This window comes from Anneissia japonica, unplaced genomic scaffold (genome assembly GCF_011630105.1).
Source record: "Anneissia japonica isolate Jap-2015-1 unplaced genomic scaffold, ASM1163010v1 scaffold287994_len634616_cov204, whole genome shotgun sequence".
NCBI classification, from domain to species: Eukaryota; Metazoa; Echinodermata; class Crinoidea; order Comatulida; family Comatulidae; genus Anneissia; species Anneissia japonica.
Genome location: NW_022707798.1, coordinates 240871 through 265276, shown reverse-complemented (window position 1 = coordinate 265276; position 24406 = coordinate 240871). Strand labels below are relative to the sequence as shown.

General features: G+C 35.5%; 2 protein-coding genes across 3 annotated transcripts; both read right to left on the bottom strand.

Moving 5' to 3' along the window:
- Window positions 1–622: 622 nt before the first annotated feature.
- Window positions 623–9431, bottom strand: LOC117106426 (sperm-tail PG-rich repeat-containing protein 2-like). The gene is made up of 10 exons (XM_033247790.1): window positions 9224–9431; window positions 8463–8740; window positions 7645–7815; window positions 6948–7172; window positions 6118–6231; window positions 5701–5860; window positions 4893–5149; window positions 3762–3945; window positions 3016–3134; window positions 623–2312 (listed from the first exon to the last, which is right to left on the bottom strand). The coding sequence occupies exons 1-10, from the start codon at window positions 9333–9335 to the stop codon at window positions 2181–2183; spliced, it is 1752 nt and encodes a 583-aa protein (XP_033103681.1). The 5' UTR covers window positions 9336–9431; the 3' UTR covers window positions 623–2180.
- A 2108-nt stretch (window positions 9432–11539) lies between these two features.
- LOC117106427 (thimet oligopeptidase-like) lies at window positions 11540–22258 on the bottom strand. Of its 2 annotated transcripts, none has more exons than XM_033247791.1 (17): window positions 22043–22258; window positions 20353–20492; window positions 20032–20150; window positions 19589–19720; window positions 19330–19367; window positions 18829–18941; window positions 18439–18493; window positions 17848–18012; window positions 16890–17051; window positions 16659–16724; window positions 15749–15853; window positions 15310–15417; window positions 14844–14917; window positions 14301–14532; window positions 14051–14182; window positions 13238–13354; window positions 11540–12555 (listed from the first exon to the last, which is right to left on the bottom strand). In XM_033247791.1, exons 1-17 carry the CDS (start codon window positions 22196–22198, stop codon window positions 12472–12474), a joined length of 1998 nt encoding a protein of 665 aa, XP_033103682.1. In that variant the 5' UTR covers window positions 22199–22258; the 3' UTR covers window positions 11540–12471. The 2 variants fall into 2 exon arrangements, with proteins under 2 accessions (XP_033103682.1, XP_033103683.1); XM_033247792.1 differs by lacking the exon at window positions 14844–14917 and adding an exon at window positions 14711–14784.
- Between the last annotated feature and the right edge of the window lie 2148 nt (window positions 22259–24406).

Sequence of the window (24406 nt, the reverse complement as noted above, 5' to 3'; positions counted from 1 at the left end):
GGACAAAACAAGGAAAAATAATTAAGAACGAGTGCTATTACTGGTGCATGGTATCGTAGGGGATACGCCTAAAAATAATAACAATATTTAATTCAGAAGCAAGCCGAGAACGAAGTAATGGAATTATTTAAGAGATTGGCAATTTGAAAAGACGACGACGAGACGATGATGTTTGTGAGATGGTTGCAGTTTTAACGCGCAATTATGACTAAAATAACTACTGTTGCTGCTGCTACTACTGCTGCTGTTGCTGATCCTACCACCATCTAAATACTCGACTGCTACGGTACTATTACTCTTTTTTTACTCCTTCTACTGCTACTACCATTACTGGGCCTAACACTAAGATTCGACTAAAGAATCAGGGTGCGATTTATTTGGATATCACTTACGCAGTATATCCCTTTTACCTACCTTGAATGAACATCAAAATGAAATACCGATGAGAGAGGCTTGATATTAAACCACCGATGGTTAATAACTCGACCACAATAAAAATTTAGTTTCCAATGTATAGTTCTTCCGAGACTACCCTACTCTAACAATGCACACCTGTTCACTCCGGACCACCGCTGGCCTTCTTAAAAACTTAATACTTCAATAGAAACTTTCTCTAAGAACATTTGATTCGGGCTATATACAATTTTATTCAACTATCTTATTCACATTAATTACATTTGTCTACATCGTCATAAATTGAATTCTAAATAGTTATATTGCGAATAACTTACAATACAAACATTAGCTTTGGAATTACACTGTTTTTATGAAGAGGATTCGGAAGCACGACGCCAAAATCGTTAATTTTTATGATAGTACATGTTAAGTACAGATAAAATCTTAATCTATCAAATCGCTACCACCAGGTATTTCACTTCAATACTTAAAGTTTCATTGGATTCGAACTCTGAATTTTCATTATAGATTTTAAAACATAGTTTTCTCAAGTTTCGAAAACGCCGATAACGAAGTTACGTTACCAAATTAAGAATTTTTAAGCCGATCTATCCCCATTCATAAATTAGGAAGCTTTGGATTGCACGAAGACGGTGAGATCTAGTAATGATGTCATAATGACTCATCTACGCATGTGAAGTCTTTGAGTTCCTGTGGCCGAGAACGCAGGACGGTTACGCACGAGTGAATCCGTCACGTAGACACGCAACCAAAATCCCCCATAATTAACTGTCACAACGTATCTTCGTTTACGAGGATCATCGATCTTATTCAATTCGCGTATTCGTTGTCAAGCACTAAATGTAATTGTTTTCATTTGAAAACGAATGAAGATTTGGAGTATTCGTATTCAGGTATTGTTTTCGTAAGGTTGCAATCTATAATACCGAGGTAATGACAACGGTAATTTATCGCATTTTGCTGTTTATAACTCACTATATTATTGTTTTAAAATGAATTTTGCCTTGCATGGAAGATCAATTTCCCCAAGTAAAATTTGTAAAAAATCTAAATCCATTTTAAAACACTGAATTGCTCATTTCAAAGGTATGAAATATGTCATCAATACGACAGATTTTCATTGCTTATGATACTTTTGAATACATTTATAAACCTAAAGAAGTAAGTTAAAAACACCAATAATTTGGTGATACTGTACAAGTACTGACCTCCTTTATAATAAAGTTATCAACTATTATTATTACTAACTATAATTATTATTATTATTGTTACCAGATCACTCAGAAATGCCTGTGATATACTGAATATGGAATGATATCCAGAAGGAAGGTAGTTCTTTAACACAATTGAACTTTACAATGTTGGCAGGAAGGTTATCAGTGCATAGCTTGTTACACGCTGTGTGGCTTTATCATATAGCGTATTATACAAATACTGTACATTATTACCATTATCAGTACAATTACATTCACATAAGGCATATTCATATTTTCTAATGCACAAACTTTGGAAAGAGGGGGAAAGACTGTTTATTTATTAATTTATCAAAACATGAAGACACAATTTTTAAAATATATACAGTATTATGAAAGACAAAAATTAAAATACACTTGATAATACTTAAATTTGTCCTTCTTTATGTTGGAGTCTTAGAAAAAATATCATTGGTGGGTTTATGAAAGACATCTGAAAAACAAATACCAAGATATAATTTATATATACATTTTTATATACACATATTTTTGATATCAGATGCTGTGTAATTAAACGCCTAACATGAAAGCTTGCTTCGTATTTGATCTTGATTCGGTGATATCCATCCTGGGGGCCACTGGGTTGTTAAGCGTTGCGTTGAAAGTACCTTTAAGCACGGTATCCTGTATCAATGGACTCATCTACGGAGGACAAACAACACAAAGTCAATTACGCAAGGTTCATAATCCGACCATTAAAAGAAATTGCAATTATCAGCACAGGTGAGTCTATCAAAGCATGTCACGTTAAATAGCCAACTGGGTCAAAGAAAATTAATTTCACACAAAACAATGAATATATCATAGAAAATGCTAACAAAAGTTGCCAATATATACAATGAACACATACACATTAAGGATAAACATGACAAAGGCAGCATATACAACATACAAAATTGAAAAATTTAATCAGAAGTTAATTAATTTTATATACATAATGTAGAAAAGTAATGAATAATGTAAACTTTCTAGATATTGAATGGAAAATTATGAGAATGAGTGATACAAGATAAGATAATTTTTATTGTCTCATTTAATATACAGTATACATGAAATATGTCATGATACTGATTGATGTTATAACACTGCTCAGGGGAAACCACTATATTAAGGGGACACTTGTTTAGGCGCAAATCGAGAAAAAATAATTTTTTTTATTACTACGGCTGATCATTTTTAAGGAGATACTTCGTTGATCCTGAAGGTGTCCCATTAATAAGGGTTCTACTGTATTATGAAAATCTTATGTTTCAAAAAAGAATACAATATACATAGCTTGAATGTTATTAATATAATACCAAGCTATGCATATTGTATATATATAATATTAATAACTTGTACTTACTTCATATGCTCCTGGACCTGGGTTTTCATTTTTGTGTTCTTTGAAACGACTATCTTTGTAAACCATCATGCCTAACTTAACATTACCACGAGAGTCTTCTGGTTGGTATGTACCAGGGCCTAAAAAAACCAAGAATACTATGATCAATCTGTGTGCGAGTGTGTGGACAAGGAGCATGGAGGTGTGGATTCGCGAAAGGGACGATTGAGAGAGGGCGTATGTGAGAGGCTAAAAGTCACTCATTGTTCGATTTTGAGACCTGTTGTTTGTAACTAGGTTACGTGTAAAGGCACTACAGTATAATGACTAGTTGGTTGGTAGTTACTCAAAAACGAAGTGGTACAAATGGCACAGTGATGTAATGCCATAGGACTCCATCTCACTACTCTCACCTCTATAACTATATTACTATACTTCGTCGATCACATCACAAACTAACACAATGTAAGTAGATTGTGTTAGCGAATTAAAATATGCGCTGTTGTCTTTTCGTCGTAAAGAATACAAAAGTGCTTGACAAACAATATGCACTTATTTTTTCATGTTTATTTTGTCACGTTTTTTGTTTTGTTTTCAAGAACTAACACAATCTACTTTGATTGTGTTAGTTCGTGATGTGGGTGACAATTTGTTTAATCTCCTAATTTTCTTTTTTTGATTGATCCTTACTACTTATTAAAACAAATATATAAAGTGTTCAAAGACATATGGAAATTGAGTATGAATTTTAGTATTTCTGTCCTTACCTGGATTAGCCGATTCTGGTTTTTCAATAATCATGTCCCTAGGTTGCGCAAACCTTGAGGAAGATGAGAGAAAAGATCCTTTTTTTCGCTTTCCAATGACTGACCTCGGAGGAGCTGGTTCTACCTTAGCCTGGGTACGATCATACGACTTGCTAACCTCGTATGACCCTGGGGGAGGTACATCCTATAAATAAGGTCAACTTAATGTTAATAATCATAATGAGAGTGTACTGACACAAGCGCAGCAAGAACAGAACAGTTTATAGCTCAAAAATACATTTGCCAACTTATGTGCAAATATGAGATGTGATGTGTACCGTTAATTATCAAATAAACCTCCCACTCAAAAAGTGCCCCTCTTGAACAACCACTGTACAAAACAGTAGAGTGGAGTTGAATAGCTTAGTGGTTAATATGTTTGCCTTCCAATCCCAGGGTCCTGGGTTCAATTCCAGTCAGGGAACAGAATTTTTTCTCTTGACAAAAAGAACTCCACTACCTAAGCCTCATAATAATGATACTTAGACTATGTAGAGCATCTTGTGTTTATGTTTGTGTTGTGATGAGATTACCACTTTGAAGAGTGATTAAGTTCACAGTTTGGCATATCCTTGGCCCTAGTGCTGAAAGCTAAATGAAATAAATTAAAAATATATTCTTTGCTAGAGACTAGTAAACATACATAAACCACATGTAAAGTCAAAAGAAAGACAGAATGTTTTCTCCATCAGGAGTATAAAATTGTTGGAACTCGCTGCCCAGTTATGTAATAAATACTCAAACTGTAAACCAATTCAAGTCTCAATTAAAAAAGCACTGGTCTGACCATCCATTGAAATACAGCCTGTACGTACCCAAGCAGATGTTTTAACAAGTCAAGAGGGGCACAAAAGCTCTAAGCTTTAAGTCTTGAAATCCAGGTAGATCCCGGTAGGAAGAGCCATGTGACGACACCTAATTTTTCTTTAATTAAAAGTGCTACATCTGACCAAGTAGAGGTGTCATAGACATAAACTTTTGTACCTCATTCTCAACCATGGTGGGCTGAAGTTGGACACTAATCAATCACTGAAATTCCCTCCCTGGGTTCCCTCTATTTTGAATCCCCAAATCCTCCACTGTATAATGTACCTTGATAATAGGTGGTGGTGAGTGCAGCCTGTTGGTCTGTGATGAAAAATTTGCAGAGATGTTCTGTGAGTATCTACTGTAATCTGGTTTGTCTTTGACTTGGTAATGAGCTGGGCCTGGTTGGGCTGCTTCGGTTTGTTTTGTTATTGGTTTGATGCGAACCGACGTTGATCCGAACGCGCCTCTCCTGGTGCTTTCTACGTAAGCTTTCCGTACACTATCCTGAGCGATGCCTCGGAAATTATACGATCCTGGCCCTAGAATAAAAAATAAAAAAACGTGTTATATAACTTTGGAATAAACCATTTAACATTTGATTTTATTACTTTATATTGTTTTCAAATCTGAATAAATAAATAAAAATATACTATCTGTGTAATTGTATAAAAAAATAAAATTCAATATTTGAAATTTTTACTTTCTATATTCATTTAGTTCAGGAATGGGCATAAAAATGGGTCAAAGGGTCAAAGTGGATTTTTGTTTTAGTAGTGAGAGCTGCACCCAAACCTTAACATTTATAGTGTGCTTGTAAAAACCTTCATAATCTTTTATATTTGTAACTCCTAAGCTGATCTTAAATTTTATCCTTTTAAAAGAGCAATTAAATTTGTAAACAAAATTTGATGGAGGTTTCCAGATATTATTAAAATAGTGCAGTGTATCTTTAAAACATCATTTTCTTTGACAAATATCTGTTTTAAATCATTGTTCCCAAGTATGTAATATTACACCCATATATAGGCATGATGACATCATATCACAACAATAAATGGACAAATTACAGGTATCAAGACCATGAAATCACCTGGAGTTTTTTGAATGTGCGGTTCTGTGGTAAACCTTAATGCTGTTTGACCAAAAGGACTTTTCTTTAAACCTCTTGTTCGCTTGAGGACTTCTAAGGCATGACGTGGGTCATTGTACGTTCCCGGTGCAGGTGCTTTATTTTTAGGATCAAAAAATCTCTAAAAAAAAAAAAGAAGTAATACCGGTATATCAAATACACAAATCAACGCATAAAAGTGATATCAATAATAATTTAAAATGATCATGACAAAGAGCACAGGTAAGTGCAAAAGCCTCTCTATCATGCAGTGTGATATTTATATTAATTTAAATTTATATGTTTATGCCAACAGTAAAATATAAATTTGCACAGTAAACATATTAGTAGGCTGTCACGGAGAGAGTGGAATAGACTGGACTGAAGCCTCTAGCATACCTTTGATTGTGACATGAATGGCGGGTGCTCAACTTCCAGGCCTTCTGTATTGATTGAGGGTTTCGTAATATCAAACTGACTATTGATCTGGTATTTGCCTGGTCCAGGAACAGCCTGTGTGAAGCGAATCATTTAAATTGATTAATACTGTATCATTTTGACTTCCTTCTCATCTTACTTGTTTCAATCAATATAAGTGAAAGGTGTCAAACATCAATACTAACAAATGTTAACTTGTTGACTTGTTGGAGTATAGAATCCCACAGTGATCTTTATATATATTATAATTTCAAGACAAAAGGTTTAGTTTCACCCTCCTCACCCACATGTGAGGGTTGAGGGTCACCAATGATCAGCTTCTGTTGGATGGTTCACCCCCATTCAATATGGTTCAAATACAAAAAAAAAAAAATAAATAAAAATAAATAAATATGACTTGCCACACAAATAAATAAAACATCAATTGTGAAAAGCAAGCCAAACCAGTCACTCGTCGCAAATCCTATTTCAGAGATAATGGCCAAAACATGCTGGAATGTCAACATTTATGAAATCTATTTTATTACAATACCTTTATATATCTACAGTATATATTATGTTATGCTGTTATTTTCCCCACATTTAATGTTAAAACAACAATTTTTAATGATTTGGTAATTGTTTCTGCCTGAGAAATACCCAAATCCTAAACCTTGAAGGCTGATTTCTCAAATAATGTTCGTTAAACAGCTGTATGTATAAACTTCTGTAACTTCATAATGAAATGTTATGGGCCTTCAATTTTAGGGTGTACTGTGAACAAACAAAAAAGGGATGAAAACCAAACTAACCTTTTTCTCAACTTCTTGTACAATCATTTCATGGTAACGTGGAAGCTTTGAGTCAAACACTCTGGTGCCATCCTTAGCTTTCATTAGCTCCGTCTCCATACACTTCACCTGATGTGGATTGTACTCACCAGGCCCTGGGCCATGGTTACCGCTGAAGTCCATCCTCTGAGAGGCCATGTTACCAAAATGCACACCTTTGTACTTCTTTGTTGCTTTTGTCTTATCCTGTCAGAAAAGGAATGCATTGATTGTTAAATGTTATGTGGTGTGGCAAGGCATTCATATTGTAGTATAGGACTCAGTCATTACTGCTGAACTGTACGGTCTATAAACTAACTGCTAATTTATTTCTCCTGTGAATCAAAGTTATGTTTTAAAAAGTGGAGTTGGTTTAGGGTGGAAAAATATAATATTTTATGAGATTTGGACCCAGGACGCCTTAGCTATTCCATGTCTAATTAACCAACATTTAAATACTACCATTTCGATAACAACTCTTAAATTTCTGCTTGCAAAATTAATTTTGTTTGTAGAAATAAAACTGTAAATCACTGTAAACTGATATTTTTTTTTCTTTTCTACCTGCGCCTTAGGAGTTGATAACCTCTGTTGTTCTTTTAAATGGATGAGCATTTAAAAGTTTTGTTATATTTTTGGATGGTCTTTTGTTTCGGTGGGGTATATCTTCAATACTTACATGTAGAACATTATAGAATGCTGGTCCCATGGAATTGTCCCTATCCGGGGGATCCTGCTTCTTCAATACGCCATCTTCATTTTCCTCGTAACCATACGACTGTCCAGGAGTTGGAATTGACGGAGCCTGTGCCTGCCGCTGATATCGAACTCTACTAGTACTACTAGTCAACTAAAAAAAATAAGAAAAAATTACAGAAATTTCATAAATTATTAATTACAAATTGATTATGTTCTCAGATTTTTTATTAAATCTGGTTTGTAATCATAGGCTTAGCCAGTGAGCCATCCGGCCGTCTTTTGGACGGCCTACAATTATTTAGAACGGCCACTTTTACCGTGACGGCATGGAAGGCTTGGCCTAATCAGCTCACCCTAGCCTAATTGAGCCTGGTCTACCTTTAGCAAATTCTTTATATTCTTCAAATCTATCGAATGTTACTTACATTATACTAAAGCTAAATCATATTTACGTTTGATAAAAACAACATTCATTGAATGTACGTTGTTTTCGTACCAATATTCGGTGGGGATTCCCATGGGTGTGGCCCCAAGTGGGTGTGGCCCACCCATCGGCTCAGTGCCACCCCAACTGGCTTCCATTTTGGACGGCCTATATCGTTTTTCTGGATAAACCCCTGTTTGTAATACTCCTAATATTTATCTCACAGTATACAGATATTTTATTCTAGTCTGTTTCTAAATCTTTCTTGAGCACTGTTCGTACTATCAGGTTTTATGGCGACACACTTGGAGACAATGGAGAATAGAAGCAGATGAACAAAAATTATGACATGAATGAAAAAAAAAAACTCTTACATTTCCTGATGGCCTTGTGTCATTTTCCGAGTAGCTAACCTTCTTGATCCAGTCACTACTTTTTGACAAATTATATGAGCCTGGACCAGGTGTCTTGCTCTTATTAAATTGAGTCTCCTGAAAACGTTGTGAGCGGTTTGCTAGAGTACGACCACCCACTATTCTATCTTGACACACCAAAGGATCATATTGTCCGGGTCCTGGTGCTGCTATCACACTGTCTTGTACTGTGAGGAAAGTTTCCCTTCGTGTCATGGAAGAAAAAGGAGCATATCCATCTAAAAGAAAGCCAAAAAAAAAAAAAAAGAATTTTAGTCAATATTAGAGCAATGGTATTTATTCATTCAAGCATTGCTCTTGCTTGATGGCATTTGCAAAAATGAAATGAATTTGTAAAAACATGTGGGATGTCTTAAAAAAAAACAGGACTGCACTTCAGTCAATGTGAAAATGAATAATAAAATAATAAGTAAAATTTATATTTACAATTAAATTGCTAAATGATAGGCCTCAACCATGTCATGGACCCTAGCCTACGTCTAGTTAGTTTGTACACACTATCTATAAATAACAACTAATCCTTGGCTTAGCCTAGGCCCCCTCTAGCTAGTCTCTAGCTCACTTAGGCCTAGGCCTAACCTAGCCTCTAGCCTAGGCAGGCTCGGCCTAGGGATAGGAGGATAAAGTAATGTAGGTCTAGGCCTATGCCTGGGGCCTATTCAGATTTCCATAATTCAAGTCATATACATTACATTACATACCTGCTCTTAACTTAGCAGAGGTGGGAACTAAGTTTTCGTAGGTTCCAGGCCCGACATTTGGTCCTGTTGAGTGTGATCCAGAAGTTAGATGTCGTGGAGCTCTATCATACATGGTTATCTGATTTCGTAAATCCTAGGTTAGGCCCTAGGCACCCATTCAAGTCCGGCGATGATCCTTCACCCACCTCACACAGGAAAGGTCCTTAGGCCTAATTAAAACTGACACTCCGCAATCAAAAACTTGAGGTAAACATCTTCTGTTAATAATACATGTCGTAATTATGGAAATAACTTATATAACTCACAGATACTAAATGCAACGGTACAATTATCATTCAGAAAACCACATCAACAGCATGCAAGGAATAACAATGTGTACTTGTATTTTCATGGTTGCCATAGGAGACACGATAGAGGGCGTCATAATGATTTACAGTAACCACTGATAGAGATCAGTGTTTTGAACGCGTTTGGTTGAAAGAGTTGACGCGACATCATTCTTTCATTTTGTTTATTTTGTCATCTTTAATTTGATTTTTATATTTTTATAATCCCTTTCCTTTTTTCTGTTTTGGAATAATTAAAATAACCTTTTTCATATGAATTAATACTAAAACTTACTAAAACAAAAACTTTAGTTGATCATCTTGCAATTAAGTGCAAGTAGACTGCTTGGATGTAATTGTAAAATCTTCCACTAAACTTCATCTGTATTTCAGTAGGATTATTACCCAACTTTAGATTTTTGTTGTTATATATAATTCTATTTCCAAAATCCAAGCTTCATCGATTACACAATCGTTTTTTGCGATACATCAGCCACAACACAATATTCCTCACATTCAATTCCCTGAGTCTCGTAGGCTGTTTTTTTTTTTTTTTATCTTGTTTTGTTTCACAAATGTGTTCATTCTATTTTTGATTGCGATCTTTTTAGTAATTTTGGTCTTCATGGGCGCAGATCATGTGGGGGACACGTCCTCCCAAACATAATTTTAAGGGGTTTTGGCCCCCCCCCACTTTTCGATTGCAATGTATGATTTTAGTCAAGAAAGATGCCTGAAAATTGTTGAACTGCATAAATGACTCAGGTTTTAACGAAAGAGCGCTGTAGGCCTAGTACATCTTAATATCTTATAGCAAGAAACCGTATACCGTAGGCCTACCGGTATCTGCTCACAAACATGTGAATTACCTATAGGCCTAATACATGACTCGAGTGCCTGTGCCTTTATTTTGAGAAATATAACAAAAAACATGCAAGAAATAAGATTGTTTTTTTTGCACAAATACATCAAAGATTAGATTTCTATGATTGCCCAAAATCGCTGATAAAAAATCATAAGAAGTTTGTTGGCGCTTTATTTTGCCTATAACTGTAATGGTGATGTGATGATGAATTTTACTATATAAGAGTGTCATTTTCGGTCATCTAGAGGTAGTATTTCCCCAAATTATTACACCTCAGCCCCAACCATGTTGGGGCTGAGGTGGGTGTGGACTTACGTAAAGTAAATTTAGTACATCTAAGACAATGTTTTTAAGTTTCATTCTCTATGGTACATCACACAGATTAATTAGATCTCTATGATTGCCGAAAATTGCTGATAAAAGATATATTGTCTATTGTATCCAGGAGGCCTGTCAATAACTGAAAGTTAAACAAAAGAAAATTTAACCATGGAGGAAATACACTACCCTAGGGGCCTGGGGAACCCCCCTCCCCACGAAAATGTGGTGTTCTAGACGCCTGAAAATAACCTCTGAGTTTGGGCGATATTTTTTTTTCTTTTCCCCAGTAACTGTGAATGGATGTATGAGGTATGAATGCTGCTTAGGGTGTAAGAGGCCCCTGGTTCAATTCCCAGACAAGCCTGTTATATTTTTCACTTTTTTTTCTAAAAAATGAAAAAGTCAACCAGCCATTAAAAAAACTGAAAAAAAAGCAGTCACTCAAAAAAACAAGTACTATCACAAACTAGAGGGCGTCCTTTAAAAGAACGTAAAAGCGTTCGTAAATAGGGCGTCCCAATCTCGTAGTAGTACTTTTTTTTAACGTTCCATTGCAGGCATACAAAATAAGGGTAGTCGGACCTCTTGCAATTCTATATTCTTTGCCCATATGTGGTCATGATGTGCCTATATATGGTCAAAAAGTTATGTCATAATGACCATATCTGGGTATGTCACGTTTTTGTCAAATAAAATAAAAGGCTTTATAGAAGGAACAGGGAGATGTAAAAATATTAATAATTTACATCTCCCTGGAAGGAATGCAGTTGTATAAAGCATTTAAAAAAACCACTACTATGCTTATTCTGCCCTTCACATCATATATTTATTACACAAACAACTGAATGTCATATTGCAAGACATTATTTATATACATATTTCAATTTACTTGTAATTTATCTCCAATGTTTATTTCCAAGTTTGGTTTATTCTTTATAAATATTTGCATGGTGATGTAAAAACTTAAGTACAATGAGTTCATTACACAATATTGGCTTTATACTGGAAAGATAATAACATTTGTGACAGTGTTGAACAGTGTGACCAAAGTACAATCACATTACAATAGTAAACATCCACATGAATGAAATACCCCCTCCCTTAGAATTAAGAGGATGCTTATCACCTTTTCATTCACTCATTTTTACCAACTTAAGACTTTTTATTGACTCTGAGAGTCTTTGGATTTCTAGAGGGGCTAGTTCTATCACTCTAAATTAGAATTTGAATTTAATACACCATTTCTCAATTTCATATATTTAGCTTATTGTATTTTAAAAAAATCACAGCAAACTTAGAGACTCTGATATACTAAGAAGTTCTATATATATAAATATACTTGATAAACAAATTATATACTTGAAATAAATATAAGTAAAATAAATGTCTGATGAAGTAAACTATCTATTGAAAGTGTCATTTAAATGAATTTCAAATTTTAAATGAATTTAAATTTAATTTCAATTTTCATTCAAAGATTTATACATTTTCTTTGAAAAATAATTGCAAGGTAAAATAATTTGGCTTTGTCAGTTTTCAACTTGACATCTATTGATGCTTAATTTAAGACACAATACTAAGACATGTTTTAAACTACTTACTATCAACGTTTTGAACTTAGAATAAAAAGACTACACAATCATAACAACAGTTTTCTGAGTAAAACCCAAGATAAACTGGATACATTAATAACTCGCTTAGGGCTTCACATATTAAGGCACTCGATAAATTAAAACTTAGGCTTGCAATCCCTTACTGACCAGAAAGGCTTCCTGGCTTGGTTCGCGTCCCAGGAAATTTTTCAACATATCTATGGCATCCTAAAAAAAAAAAGAACAGGATTGTGACGACAAATTCTTTAGCAGAAGAGACAATTATTATTATTCCTCATTATATAACCTAATATAATGAAGAATTTGTTAGGTAAAGTCTGTCTGTGAGAAACAGTACAACACAGTTGTAGTGCCAGCAGGGAAGGGGAATTTCTCCCATCGGACAAGCCTGGACCCCCTGTCATTCAACGCACGACTAGGTCGTCAGAAAAAAAAACAAATTTGCCTATCAAATTACATTATTTTGATTGCCAATCCCTAATGTTGTGGTCTAAAAGCACATTTTGGACATACTAAGCCATAAAAACTCCCCCAAGAACCCTACCAAGCATCCGGGCCGCTGACCGAGGCTCTAGCTGGCCCCTTGTTTGGGACCCCTCAGTCGGACATGTTGGAATCCTTGTCGGCAAATTTCTGACACCACCACTGCATCAATACTGGGGCTCAGCCAATAAACAAGGACTTACCACAATGGTGGAGGAACTAACTACAATCATTATTGCGGCATTACCAATTGGTATTGTATTGCATGAGAGAATTGATAGGACATAAACTGCAGTAATTCTATGCTAGTATGTAGCATTTGCATACATGTTTATGTTCTGTATCCACCACTAGGTTGTAAATAATTGGCTTAAAAATACATGGACCATAAAACAATTCTACTTACCAATGATCCACCTGGTTGAAGGATAAACTTCCTGTAATCCATTCCTACTTTAGGGCTCATTATTCCTTCTTTCTTGAAGCGGGAATGAAACATATCCATGCAGTAAACTTCACTCCACTGGGGGAAAAAGCAGGACGTAATAAAATACACTTTAAATAACAAATTTTCAAATATATTTCCTGTTTTATGTGTCTCTGATTAGGTAACTTGATAAATGGTGTATTATATTTACTGCAAATTTTGTATACATGGCAAATAGATGTTGTTGTACAGTGGTAGTTGGGTGAAAAAATTCAGTGAATAATATTCAATGGCAAGAGGTTAAAGATCAAGAGGGCAAAGACTAGACAGCAAGACTAAATCATGCACACTGTCAGCAACAACTTGCTAAGCATGGTGTGACAACGAATAATAGGTAAGTAGGAGAATAACCCATAACAAGTAGCATCATTGTACATGGTCTGTGAATACTGTAGCAGCCGTGGAGAGGTGCTTTGTTCACATTCCACGACAGAGCCATAAATGAATCATAGCATCGGGATAAACTGAAAGATACAATGGGTTCTTTGAAGTGCACACAAGACAGTTGTATACACTGGACCTCCCGTTTCTCAGTCCATATTTGTGAAGACTTGGTTCTACAAACCAAACCCTGGGCGAGGAGCAGCTCGAACCAGGGCCGATGTTAAGGCTGTAATTAGAGGTGACCCTGCCTTGCCACTTGACTTGAATGGACAAGGACTCATAATGATGATGAATACCATGACACACAGCAAACAAAATGAATCATAATCCAATAAAAAGATTTCTTACCAAGTAGCCATAATACTGGGCGTCGTAGCCGTCAGCAAGATGGCCGAACGAAGCACACATGTTAGTGTTTGGAGTGGCTGGGATCTGAAGAACGTCCTTGGAAATCTCTGCATAGATGGCTTGTGTGTCAGCCTAAGAAAATAAAGAAAATAACCATAAATTATGTTAATTTAAAATGCATATAAAACTTTATGCCATATTCAGATACCATGGGTTTTTTTTTTTTCCTCTTCTTGTACTTTATGCTTACCGTAGGCCTAGTATGGATGGTTTGGTCGAAGGTGCCAAGCAGGATTTGGCGCTGATTAAAGACTCCTGCATTTGCGTTGCGTGCTTTCACCAGTTTTTCCATCAGCTCATCAGGAATTGGACTGCCATCTTTATAGTGTTTGGACATTCGCGACAAGGACTCCTTCTCCCACACCCAGTTCTCCAACATCTGTGAGGGTGCTTCTACAAAATCACGCTCAACACGAGTTCCACTGCAAGAGAAACAATCTGTTTAGTCTAGCTGATCCATATTTGAATGATCTTTTCCATGTTTAATATGATTTATTTTTCACTATGAAATATTATAATATTTTCTTTGAAATGTTTCTACAAGTGACATAATACATCAATTTAGCTATACATTATTATTTTTTTTACAAATAAACACACCTGAAAAAAGTGAAGTCTGTTTGTCCCAAAATATCATGCATAACATGGCCAAATTCATGAAAGAACGTTTCCACCTATATTGATGAGAAACAAAATACAGGTGATCATAACTAATTTGAATATATGCAAATACCTGAACAAGCTGATCTCAGCCTGGGCACAGATCTGATGCATCACATGACCAAATTCATGGAAGAAAGTCTCCACCTGTTGTCAATGGGTTAAACTCATTAGTATTTTGAATATATTATGCAAATGAGATTTCATATATTCTTTAAATATTTCATTTTCATATTATCACTAATAACCAAATTATCATAGTGAAAAGAATTATCTTATGGTATGAACAATGTCAAAGCACAGATTTCATTGAAAAATGTGAAGTATCTATAAGTGAATTGTCATAACTATTATGAATTACATTTTCCACATCTATAAATTCCAACATTTTGATTACTGGGGGAATGGATGATGTAAATATTTTTGTATGAGCTATTTCCTATTATAGTTAATCTTTCCATAAAAGAATAAAACATACAACACTGTGATAAGAAGATAAAATCTAGTGATGATCACGATGATCAACACTTAAAACTTACGTCATCATGAGTGAGAAGAGATGGCTGATCTGCGGTAGGCTTGGTGAAGTTAGCAACCATTGCTGCTGCTGCAGATTGTCTACTACCATCAGGTTCTAGACAACCAGGCTAGTAAAAAGATAATCACAATTGACACCAAATACAAACAAGAACATTCAAATTTATCTAGGAAATTAAACCCGATATATCACAGATTCAATTGATACACCTACCTAAAAAATGACAATACAAGAATATCACATACTGAAATGTGTATAAATGTTTCTAAATTTGTTTATGTATATTTTCTAAACATAACTTTTACCGATTGACCTCAGAACTTATGGTTATTAGGAACTCCCTGCTATCCAAAATACACACCCAATAATGTGTAGTAGAGAGGACATTATTGCCTCTTACTAAAACTTTATTCTGTGAGACTTGTATTACTCTACGTTACCTGCAATCCAAAGCAAGCTGCATGACTAAACTTGCCCTCGCGAGGGAAAAGGTCAAGGAAGAAATGACCCATGAACTTTCCACTCTCAGCATCAACAACAGTGAACTATGGACATAAAAATTAACATGGTAAAAATACTACTAAATCATTCAATAAATATGTAACTTTTTGTTTATTCGCATCATAGGATTAAAACAAAATTTCTTGGACAGATGCAGATACTTTGCCTACTAACAGTAGATAAAGTGCCCAATAAACTACATCAAATGTTCCATAGGACAAATATATTTCTCCATGTTGCAGGGATACCAAAATCAACAATGCAAGTTTATTTACATGATAAAAAGCGTGTTTCCTAATCAACTGAAATCAACCTATAATAAACAAAATTTATTAGCTGCTGATCTATGCCTGATCAGCAAGCTGTGCTTTGGCACAGTCCTCAATGAACCTCTACTATGACCTTCGGTTGCACAACGATGGTAGGACGTAGAATGTAATGACATCACTAAAAGTCATCTGCGCATTCTGGAACGCAATTTGGCTAAATCTACGTATGCAGAGAAAGTAAGACGCCAGGTAGGATGGTCACGCATGAGTGATTCCGTTCTAGCGTCGTGTTGTTGCACAAAGCTCCCTATTAAATTTGTGACATCAGACAAGAAAACAGAGTAAATATTTTCTGATATATTAGAATATCATATGTGTGTAGTTAGCTTAAGTAAAGTACTATTCATAAAAGAACTAAGAAGAGTACTATGGCATTATCAATGTCAAATTTATTTCCAACCAAACTAAGGGGCATGGGATTGAGGGTTTGTATAATCTGATGGATTCCTGGAGAAAAAGTGTAGAGGGTTTGATATGTTTCTAGCAGAGAGAGGAAGAGGAGGGTAAATTGATGACTCACCATTTGAACATCTTCATGCCACACAGGAGGATTTGGCACTTCCTTAAACTTTAAACCAAGAAGTTCCTGAAAGCGACAGAAGATATTATTTTTGGCAAAACACTACAACTCTAAAGATAATATAGCAATTAAGTAATTCAATTGCTTTTGCCTCTTTTTGAAACAAAAGCTCAACTCTCTTAGGGTGTGCAACAAAAACGACAGTGTTATAGGCCCAAATATAGGCCCTACCTGGTAGATGTCCAGTAGTCCGACGGTGACATGGTCCAGGGGGAAGTACTCCTTGAGTTTATTGTGGTCAATGGAATATTCCCTCTCTTCTGCTATGGTCATGTAGTACCTCATATCCCAGTAGTTTATCTTGCCATCAAATGAAATGCCCAACTTCTTGCACTGTGCAAGTAAAAATTATTATAAATTGTTCAGTGAATAGTTTTCAACATTACTAAATCTAAACATTAATAACATTAGTGTTAACATCATTAGTAACATATCATTTTCATTAATGCTCAGAGTATCAACATTGTGATCCACATAAATAACCTTAATAATTATCAACACTAATAATTAAATAATAATTAATAATTATGATCAACACTATTATCATAAGTATCTTTAACATTCAATTATCATCATACTGTAAATCATCATTATTAATATCACCATTAAAGCATGGATGAGTTCATGGAAGAACCATCGGGCATCCAACCTTTCCCCTAGGGTGATGGGTTAGTGGTATGCCAGGGCAGGCTCACTGTAATAACAATCGCTCCTATAGTGAAATGATGACACAAACAAAACAAGGGCAGCAACTAGCCTGTAGGTTGCCGTGGGCTGCACCTGCCTATGACAAAAAGGAAGGTGCAAAACCTTGACGGAGAATGCTAAGACCTGTCAGTAACCCTTCGTAAGAGGTAAAATGCTGACTTGAATAAATGATCAGATCAGCATCATCATTGTTGACTTCATCAATATCAAGATAATTATTATTATAAACTCAACATCACACTATCTACTTCATCATCATCTACCCCATTATCACCATTATAAACACCATCATCACAACCAATAAGATTGAACACCATAATTATGAATCATTATTATCAACATTATTCATGAATCTTAATTACCATTATTGTTAGTCGTTAGTAATTTGTACATGTTTATGCCTGTTGGTGATAACTCTTACCTCTTCTTCCTTGTATTCTAAGAAACGCTTCAATTCCTTACCCTGTAGAGGGCGCAGTTTCTGAGACAAGTCTTTTAGAAACGTGCTAACCGTTTCAGGATTCTTGGCCATACGCATATCTAGAACAAATGCAGCGTGTGTTGGGAAATCCAACAGTTTGCTTTTCTGCAATGTAATTTTTAAAAAAAGTAAGTAGAATTCAAACAAAGTTATTGTGTACCTGCTGCTATTTGGGACTGAATTTAGCACAAAGCACAATTTCGATGGTCTAGTTGTTAAGACACCAGGCTAGTTATCTGGAGGTCGTGGGTTTGATTAAACATTTGGGAACATATTAAGCATTTCAGAATGATAACACATCATTCATCATTTTGATTGCCAATCCCTATGTTGGGTCATCCTAAGCAATAAAATCTCTCCCAGTGAATACTACCCTGGATTTCATTCATGTGGCTTTGACAAAGGCTCTAGGTGGCCCCTTGGCTAGGACCCCACATCCAATTTCTTGAAATCCCTGGTGGCAAATTACTAGCGCTATCATTGAGTAGCATATCTAATTTTTTTTAAAATATTGTGTGTCTGCATTATTACCTTATCACGAATTTCTACCAATTCTTCCATTATTTTAGTGTTGGCCTCTTTACACCTAAAGGAAGTAAACGGAAAAAATTATTACATTATTAATATGCAGCTTACAATGTTATAATAGGGACCTTTTGATTGCACGATGGCAGTAGGATGTAGAATGTAATGATGTCACATAAAGTCATCTGTGTATGTGAGAACGTTAACTTCTCATTGTCGCATGGATTCTAAGATGCAATTTGGCAAAATATATGTTGTGCAGAGGATGGTCATGCATGAGAGAGTATGTTCTAGCGTCACATCGGCGCACAAATTGAAAACTCCCTAATTGCACCTTCAGAAATCTTCCACCTCCATTGACCGTACTTATATACACAGCAAACCATCATCTTTTACCTTGAGTTGAAAGCATACTCCATCTTCTGTCGGGTCTCTGGTACCCTACACTTCTTCATGACCGGGAAATAATCAGGGTATTGTAGGGTTACCTTGCACTTGCCATCACTTGTCTAAAAACACAAATAAATCAAAATAATGTAAATGGCATTTCCCACTCTTTTAATTGGCAGTCCAGTGGTTGATATAATGTGAGTCTCTAATCATTCTTCCTATTCCTCTGGGGCTGATACAGGGTTTGGCAGTAGGGGGTATGCGAGAGTTCACAGCACCTCAGCCCCACCATGGGGGTGGGCTGAAGTGCGAAAATCTTGAGAATATGGACCTTGGGTGCCCAGAAATTGTAATCTCATACCCTAAAAATCTTACCGGTAATTCATATCAACAATACAATACAATTATTTTTCTTAATACAATTTAGGGTGTGTGGTTGCACCACCTGCACCCCCTAAATCCACCCCAGTTCCTCTTAGTATAACTAATTTGGATGTGATTACCTACCTTCTCAAATCTCTTGATGGCATCAGCTGGAACACCATCTACAAAGAAAATTTGATAATAATAATTTATTAATAAATCTTACAATCACTGATAATAATACTTTTAGTGCCTTTAAACAAAGTGTTATATAAATTACAATGATGTTTGAATTAAATTTGAAGCTGCATCATAAATCTGTGAAAAAAAACCCTACAACTTACTATGTCAAACTATTTGCATAATGACTTCATTTGCATATTTATTTACATTTTGTATTTACCTAATTCCTTTTCGGTGAACTCCAACACTGTGTTCTCATCGTTAATGTTCTTGTTGAAATCTATCGCAATATCACTGGCCCGCTTCTTCATGGTTTTTATCTTTTCTTGAACTTCCTTATTCAAATGTAGACCTGTTCATGAAATAAAATGACAGGATTTTTATATAAATATTTGGGATTGGAATGCAGGTATCTTTACTGCCAAGTCATAGCAAGTGATCATTTATTCAAGATCTAAAGAATATACACACTCACAAGATAAACAATGAAAACATTGAGGGTTAGTGACTGCATAAAGCCATTAAGTATACAATTTTGAGTACATTAACTTTTTTGTCGACCCAATTTAAGAAGTATAGTTTTTAGCATAGTTACAGTTCCATCATCCTATTTAATATTTTAATAAATATTTTATTTAATTAGTTCTTTTAGCATGTAGTTACCGTTTCGTCGACCCAATTTAATAAGCTTCTCAAGGTAGCGCTTGGCTTCAGGTTTAAGTTTTGACACATCTGTCTTCTCTTGAAATGCCACTAAATTATCAAATACATCCTGCCTCATACTGAAAAACATAAATATGCAAGTTAACCAAATACTGTATACAAATGAGTTGACTATGCAAAAAGGTTTGTGGAAACTTTTTTTTTTCATTTTTATGATTGGTTTTTCTTATTTCTTCTATTTTCAATGTTTATGTCTGTATTGGTGAATGTATTTTTGAATAAATATGAATTTAATAAATTAGGAAAATATATATACCGTACCTCATTTCAACATCAAATTCTGACAATTTCTTGTCTGCCTCTGTACTTGCTTCACGGATCTCCTTCTTGGATGACACATGTTGAGGGAAATCTAGCATATTTCTCTGCACACTGTAGTAACTGTCATTATTTGACAGAGCCTACAATATAATAAAATTCATAAATTATCATCACTTTAAAAAAAAATTGTTTAGGGTGGTGGGTAATTTTTCAGTTGGGTCGATAGTTTCTTCAGGGGTGGTGATTTCCTGTTAGAGTTGGACAGTTTCCCAGAGGTTAAACATTTCCAAGGGTGGTGCAAGAGGTACTAACCCAGCTGTCGAAGACAACTAGCCAGGAAAAAATTATTATAATTATTTTCTACACCTAAAGGCTTTTCAGCATGCATGGTGGGGCTAGATGGTATAATACCTGCCAACTTTGTTGGCATCTCATGCATGAGACGAAAAAAATAAAATTTGTATACAGTGCCTTCTATGTAAAAATCATGAACTAGAGCATCACCTTTAGTTATTTTTATAAATTGTAGTGGTGGAACTGCTACTGATTATCGGTATAGCTTCATTAAAAGAAAATAATATGTGTTCACATTTTAATGACAAATTCACTTCATTTTTGTGAATTTTTGGGTATAATCAGCCTATACATTTTATCTTTTATAATAATAATAATAGCTATTTGAAAAACGCTATTTTAACAGCAGCACTCATCACATCGATGGTGCAGTCACAGTAGAGATATACGAATCAAGATCATAAAAACCAACGTAATAAAAGCACAAAAGATGGAAACCATTCCCTGGACATAAATAAACTTTAAATAAAGGAAATATAAGGAAAAATAAAGAGGCATGTAAACAGGAAATACTTAACTCTATAAACCACACCTAAGCAATTTACATAAATATACCACATAAATCATAATGATGAGCAGCTGATATGCAATGGATATTTTTATGATGCGTGAGATAATACAACGTAGAAGTGAGATGTACAAAGTGGATGCTCATGCACGAGACTATGCGTGAAAGTTGGTAGGTGTACGATATGGGTGTGGCCAATCTGTCGGAGGAATGCTTACGCCACCGCTGGCAATTTATAGAGGTGGGAATTTCCAAGCATGGATGAGAATTATTTTTTGTCTGGTTGGGGATTTTTCCAGAAAATTCACAACACACGGGTGAGGAATCAACTGTTATTTTTTACAGTAGACAGTATCATTTTGTATTTATTTAAATTGGTAGACCCTATGCCTATGTTGTAGTATAGTATAGCAGCAGTACAGTACAAAGAGCCTAGTCTCTGGATAGCCTAGCCTAAACCCAGCCTAGCCTTAAAATAAATTAGGCTCCTAGGCCTAGATTAATAAAATAATAATAGGCCTAAGTCCAGTCCATTGGTCAAGGAGGACCAAAGTGTGATCTGCTTGCATATGGGAATGGTATGATTTAGGCCTATTTATGATTTTACGAGTACCCAATAGCGTGCCCCCAATAAACCATATTGTATAATTACTTAAACAAATACTGTCTAATACATTTATCCCATAAATCAAGCTTATAATATTAATCCATATTGAGAAACTGCCTTGGTAACCACAGACGCTATCGCCACACATGGTCTATTTGTTCCACCACCACTCTCTCTACTATACGGCCAAACAAGGCCTACAACTAAGAGATTTTCCTCACTTGAATTATATTTTCATAGCTCAACTCATCCGCTTTCAGAGCTCCAACTTTATCGTATACATCTTTAACAGTTGTTTTCAAACTCTCGGCACGGTTCTTGATATCTTCTGCACTCAAATCCCAAGTCAATTTAATACGTTCTAAATAGGTAGCCATCTTTCTGCAAGCGAATTTCTCCAAGAACTTGGATTTCTGAGGACGCTTACGGAAATGAATGAAATGAATAAAAGCACATGCTTGATTGATTTCTTAACAGCGCCACCACACGGTTGTTGAGTCTTTTTAACAAATGTTAGAAAGAAATATGGATCACTAATCGTCAATCGAAACAACTTAGTGTGATTCAGGGACGTATCCAGGGGGAAGCCGTGGGAGCCGCGGCTCCCCCTTTGTACACAGTGTTAACATTTTAAAAGCTTATTCTTGAGCCAATACAAATTCTTTCCTGGGATCACTCAAAATGAATACTTCTAAACATGTAAATATGCATCAGTACACGTTATACATAGGCCTAATAGAACACATAGGCCTAAGCGTGATAAAAAAAAATCTTAAATCCATAAATCTAAGGCCAGGTCTTTTAAGATATAAATGCGATACTGTGGTTCAATTTCGTTTTTATCCTTTTGCAAGTTTCTTGAAATGTTTGTTTAATAATACTACTACTAATAGTAATAATAATAATAACAATGATGATGATGACGATAGTAATAATTGATATTAATAACAATAAAAAGTGAAGAATTGTGCTAAATGCGAAAAAAGTTGTGATTTGTTGATCATAATATAGTATATATAGTTAAAGATTAGTAAGCTATAATTAGGCCTACGTTGTCCTGGATATTAAGTAGATCCCTGATAAAAGATCATGAGAATTTTTTTGCCGTTTCATTTTGACTATAGTGGTAATGTGATGATGATGAAGTTTACTATATAAAAGTGTCATTTCCAGCCATCTCGAGAGGTACCATTTCCTCAAATTTTCTCACCTCAGCCCCAGCCATGGTGGGGCTGAGGTGGCTTTGAAATCACGTTTTTGAAGTAGGCCTATGTGAAGTACATACTCAAAGACAATGTTTTAAAGCTTTGTTTTCTATGGAATACACACATACATTAATAAGATCTCTATGATTGTCAAAATTCGTTGATAAAAGATCATGAGAATTTTTTTTTGGCGTTTCATTTTGACTAATGGTGATGTGATGATGATGAATTTTACTAAAAGTGTCATTTCTGGCCATCTAGAGGTACTATTTCCTCAAATTTTCTCACCTCAGCTCCAACCATTGTGGGGCTGAGGTGGGTGTCGACTCACAAAATGCCCTCCCCTCCACATTTCAAAACAGATCTGTGCTCTTCCCTGGGTATGACATTAAACTCCATCGATTAGGCTCCTGATGTATGTCTTAGTGACTGCTGTTTGTTTTTAGGATGTGATCTGGTTTTTCATGTACATTTTCCGTGATTATGACTATTCTGGATAAAGAATGTTTTGAGCAGAGGTGGATTCAAGGCCAGCCACCCCTTCATTTTTTAAGAAACAAAAAAAAGAAAAATATATTCAAATTGAAGTGCGAGAGTATATTCAAATTGAAGAGCGAGAGTGTAATTTCCGGCCATCTAGAGATGCCCTAATCATAAATTTTCTTACCTCAGCCCCAACCATGGTGGGGCTGAGGTGGGTGGTTCCTCGGTCTGTGAAAGTCCTTCCTTGGTTCACCTCTCTTTCGAATTCCTGGATCTGCCAATGTTGATTTATTATATAATTATTTTTGCGCTTATTCATAATGCGTCTATTACAATTTTCACTTTATCCTCTCAAACAGTCCTAAGAACGTTCAGAGTGCGCTACTTCATACGTAATTCGCATAACGGCTCCCCACCCTTTCAAAATCCTGGCTACGTCCCTGGTGTGATTTGTTTGTAATAAAAAATTCCAAAAATCAACATAAAAAAAAAAAAAAAAACACAAGCAAAAAAAAAAAAAAAATAAGAGTACCCAGAGTTCATTGACAATCCCACAATACAGTAATCTGATAAATTGTATTTTTTTTTTTACGTTTCTTTGTGTACTCAGTGGCGTATCTTGGGGGTGCAGCAGGGGGGAGCGGGGTGGGGTGCACGCCTCTCCAAAAAATACTCGCTCCCCCAAGTTGCCCCTCCCCTAAAAAAATCACCTTATTTTGCGAGTTAGCGCCCCTCAACTGCTCATCGAGTCCTCCCACATCAGCATCACATCCCATCAGCAGCCGCCCCATTTCAACCGCCACTGTGCGAACTATATATTTCTTTCGCTGTATTCTCCATGGCGAACAGTGCGACGATCTAAATCCTCGGCTGCTGTATCAAGATGATTTCCAAGTG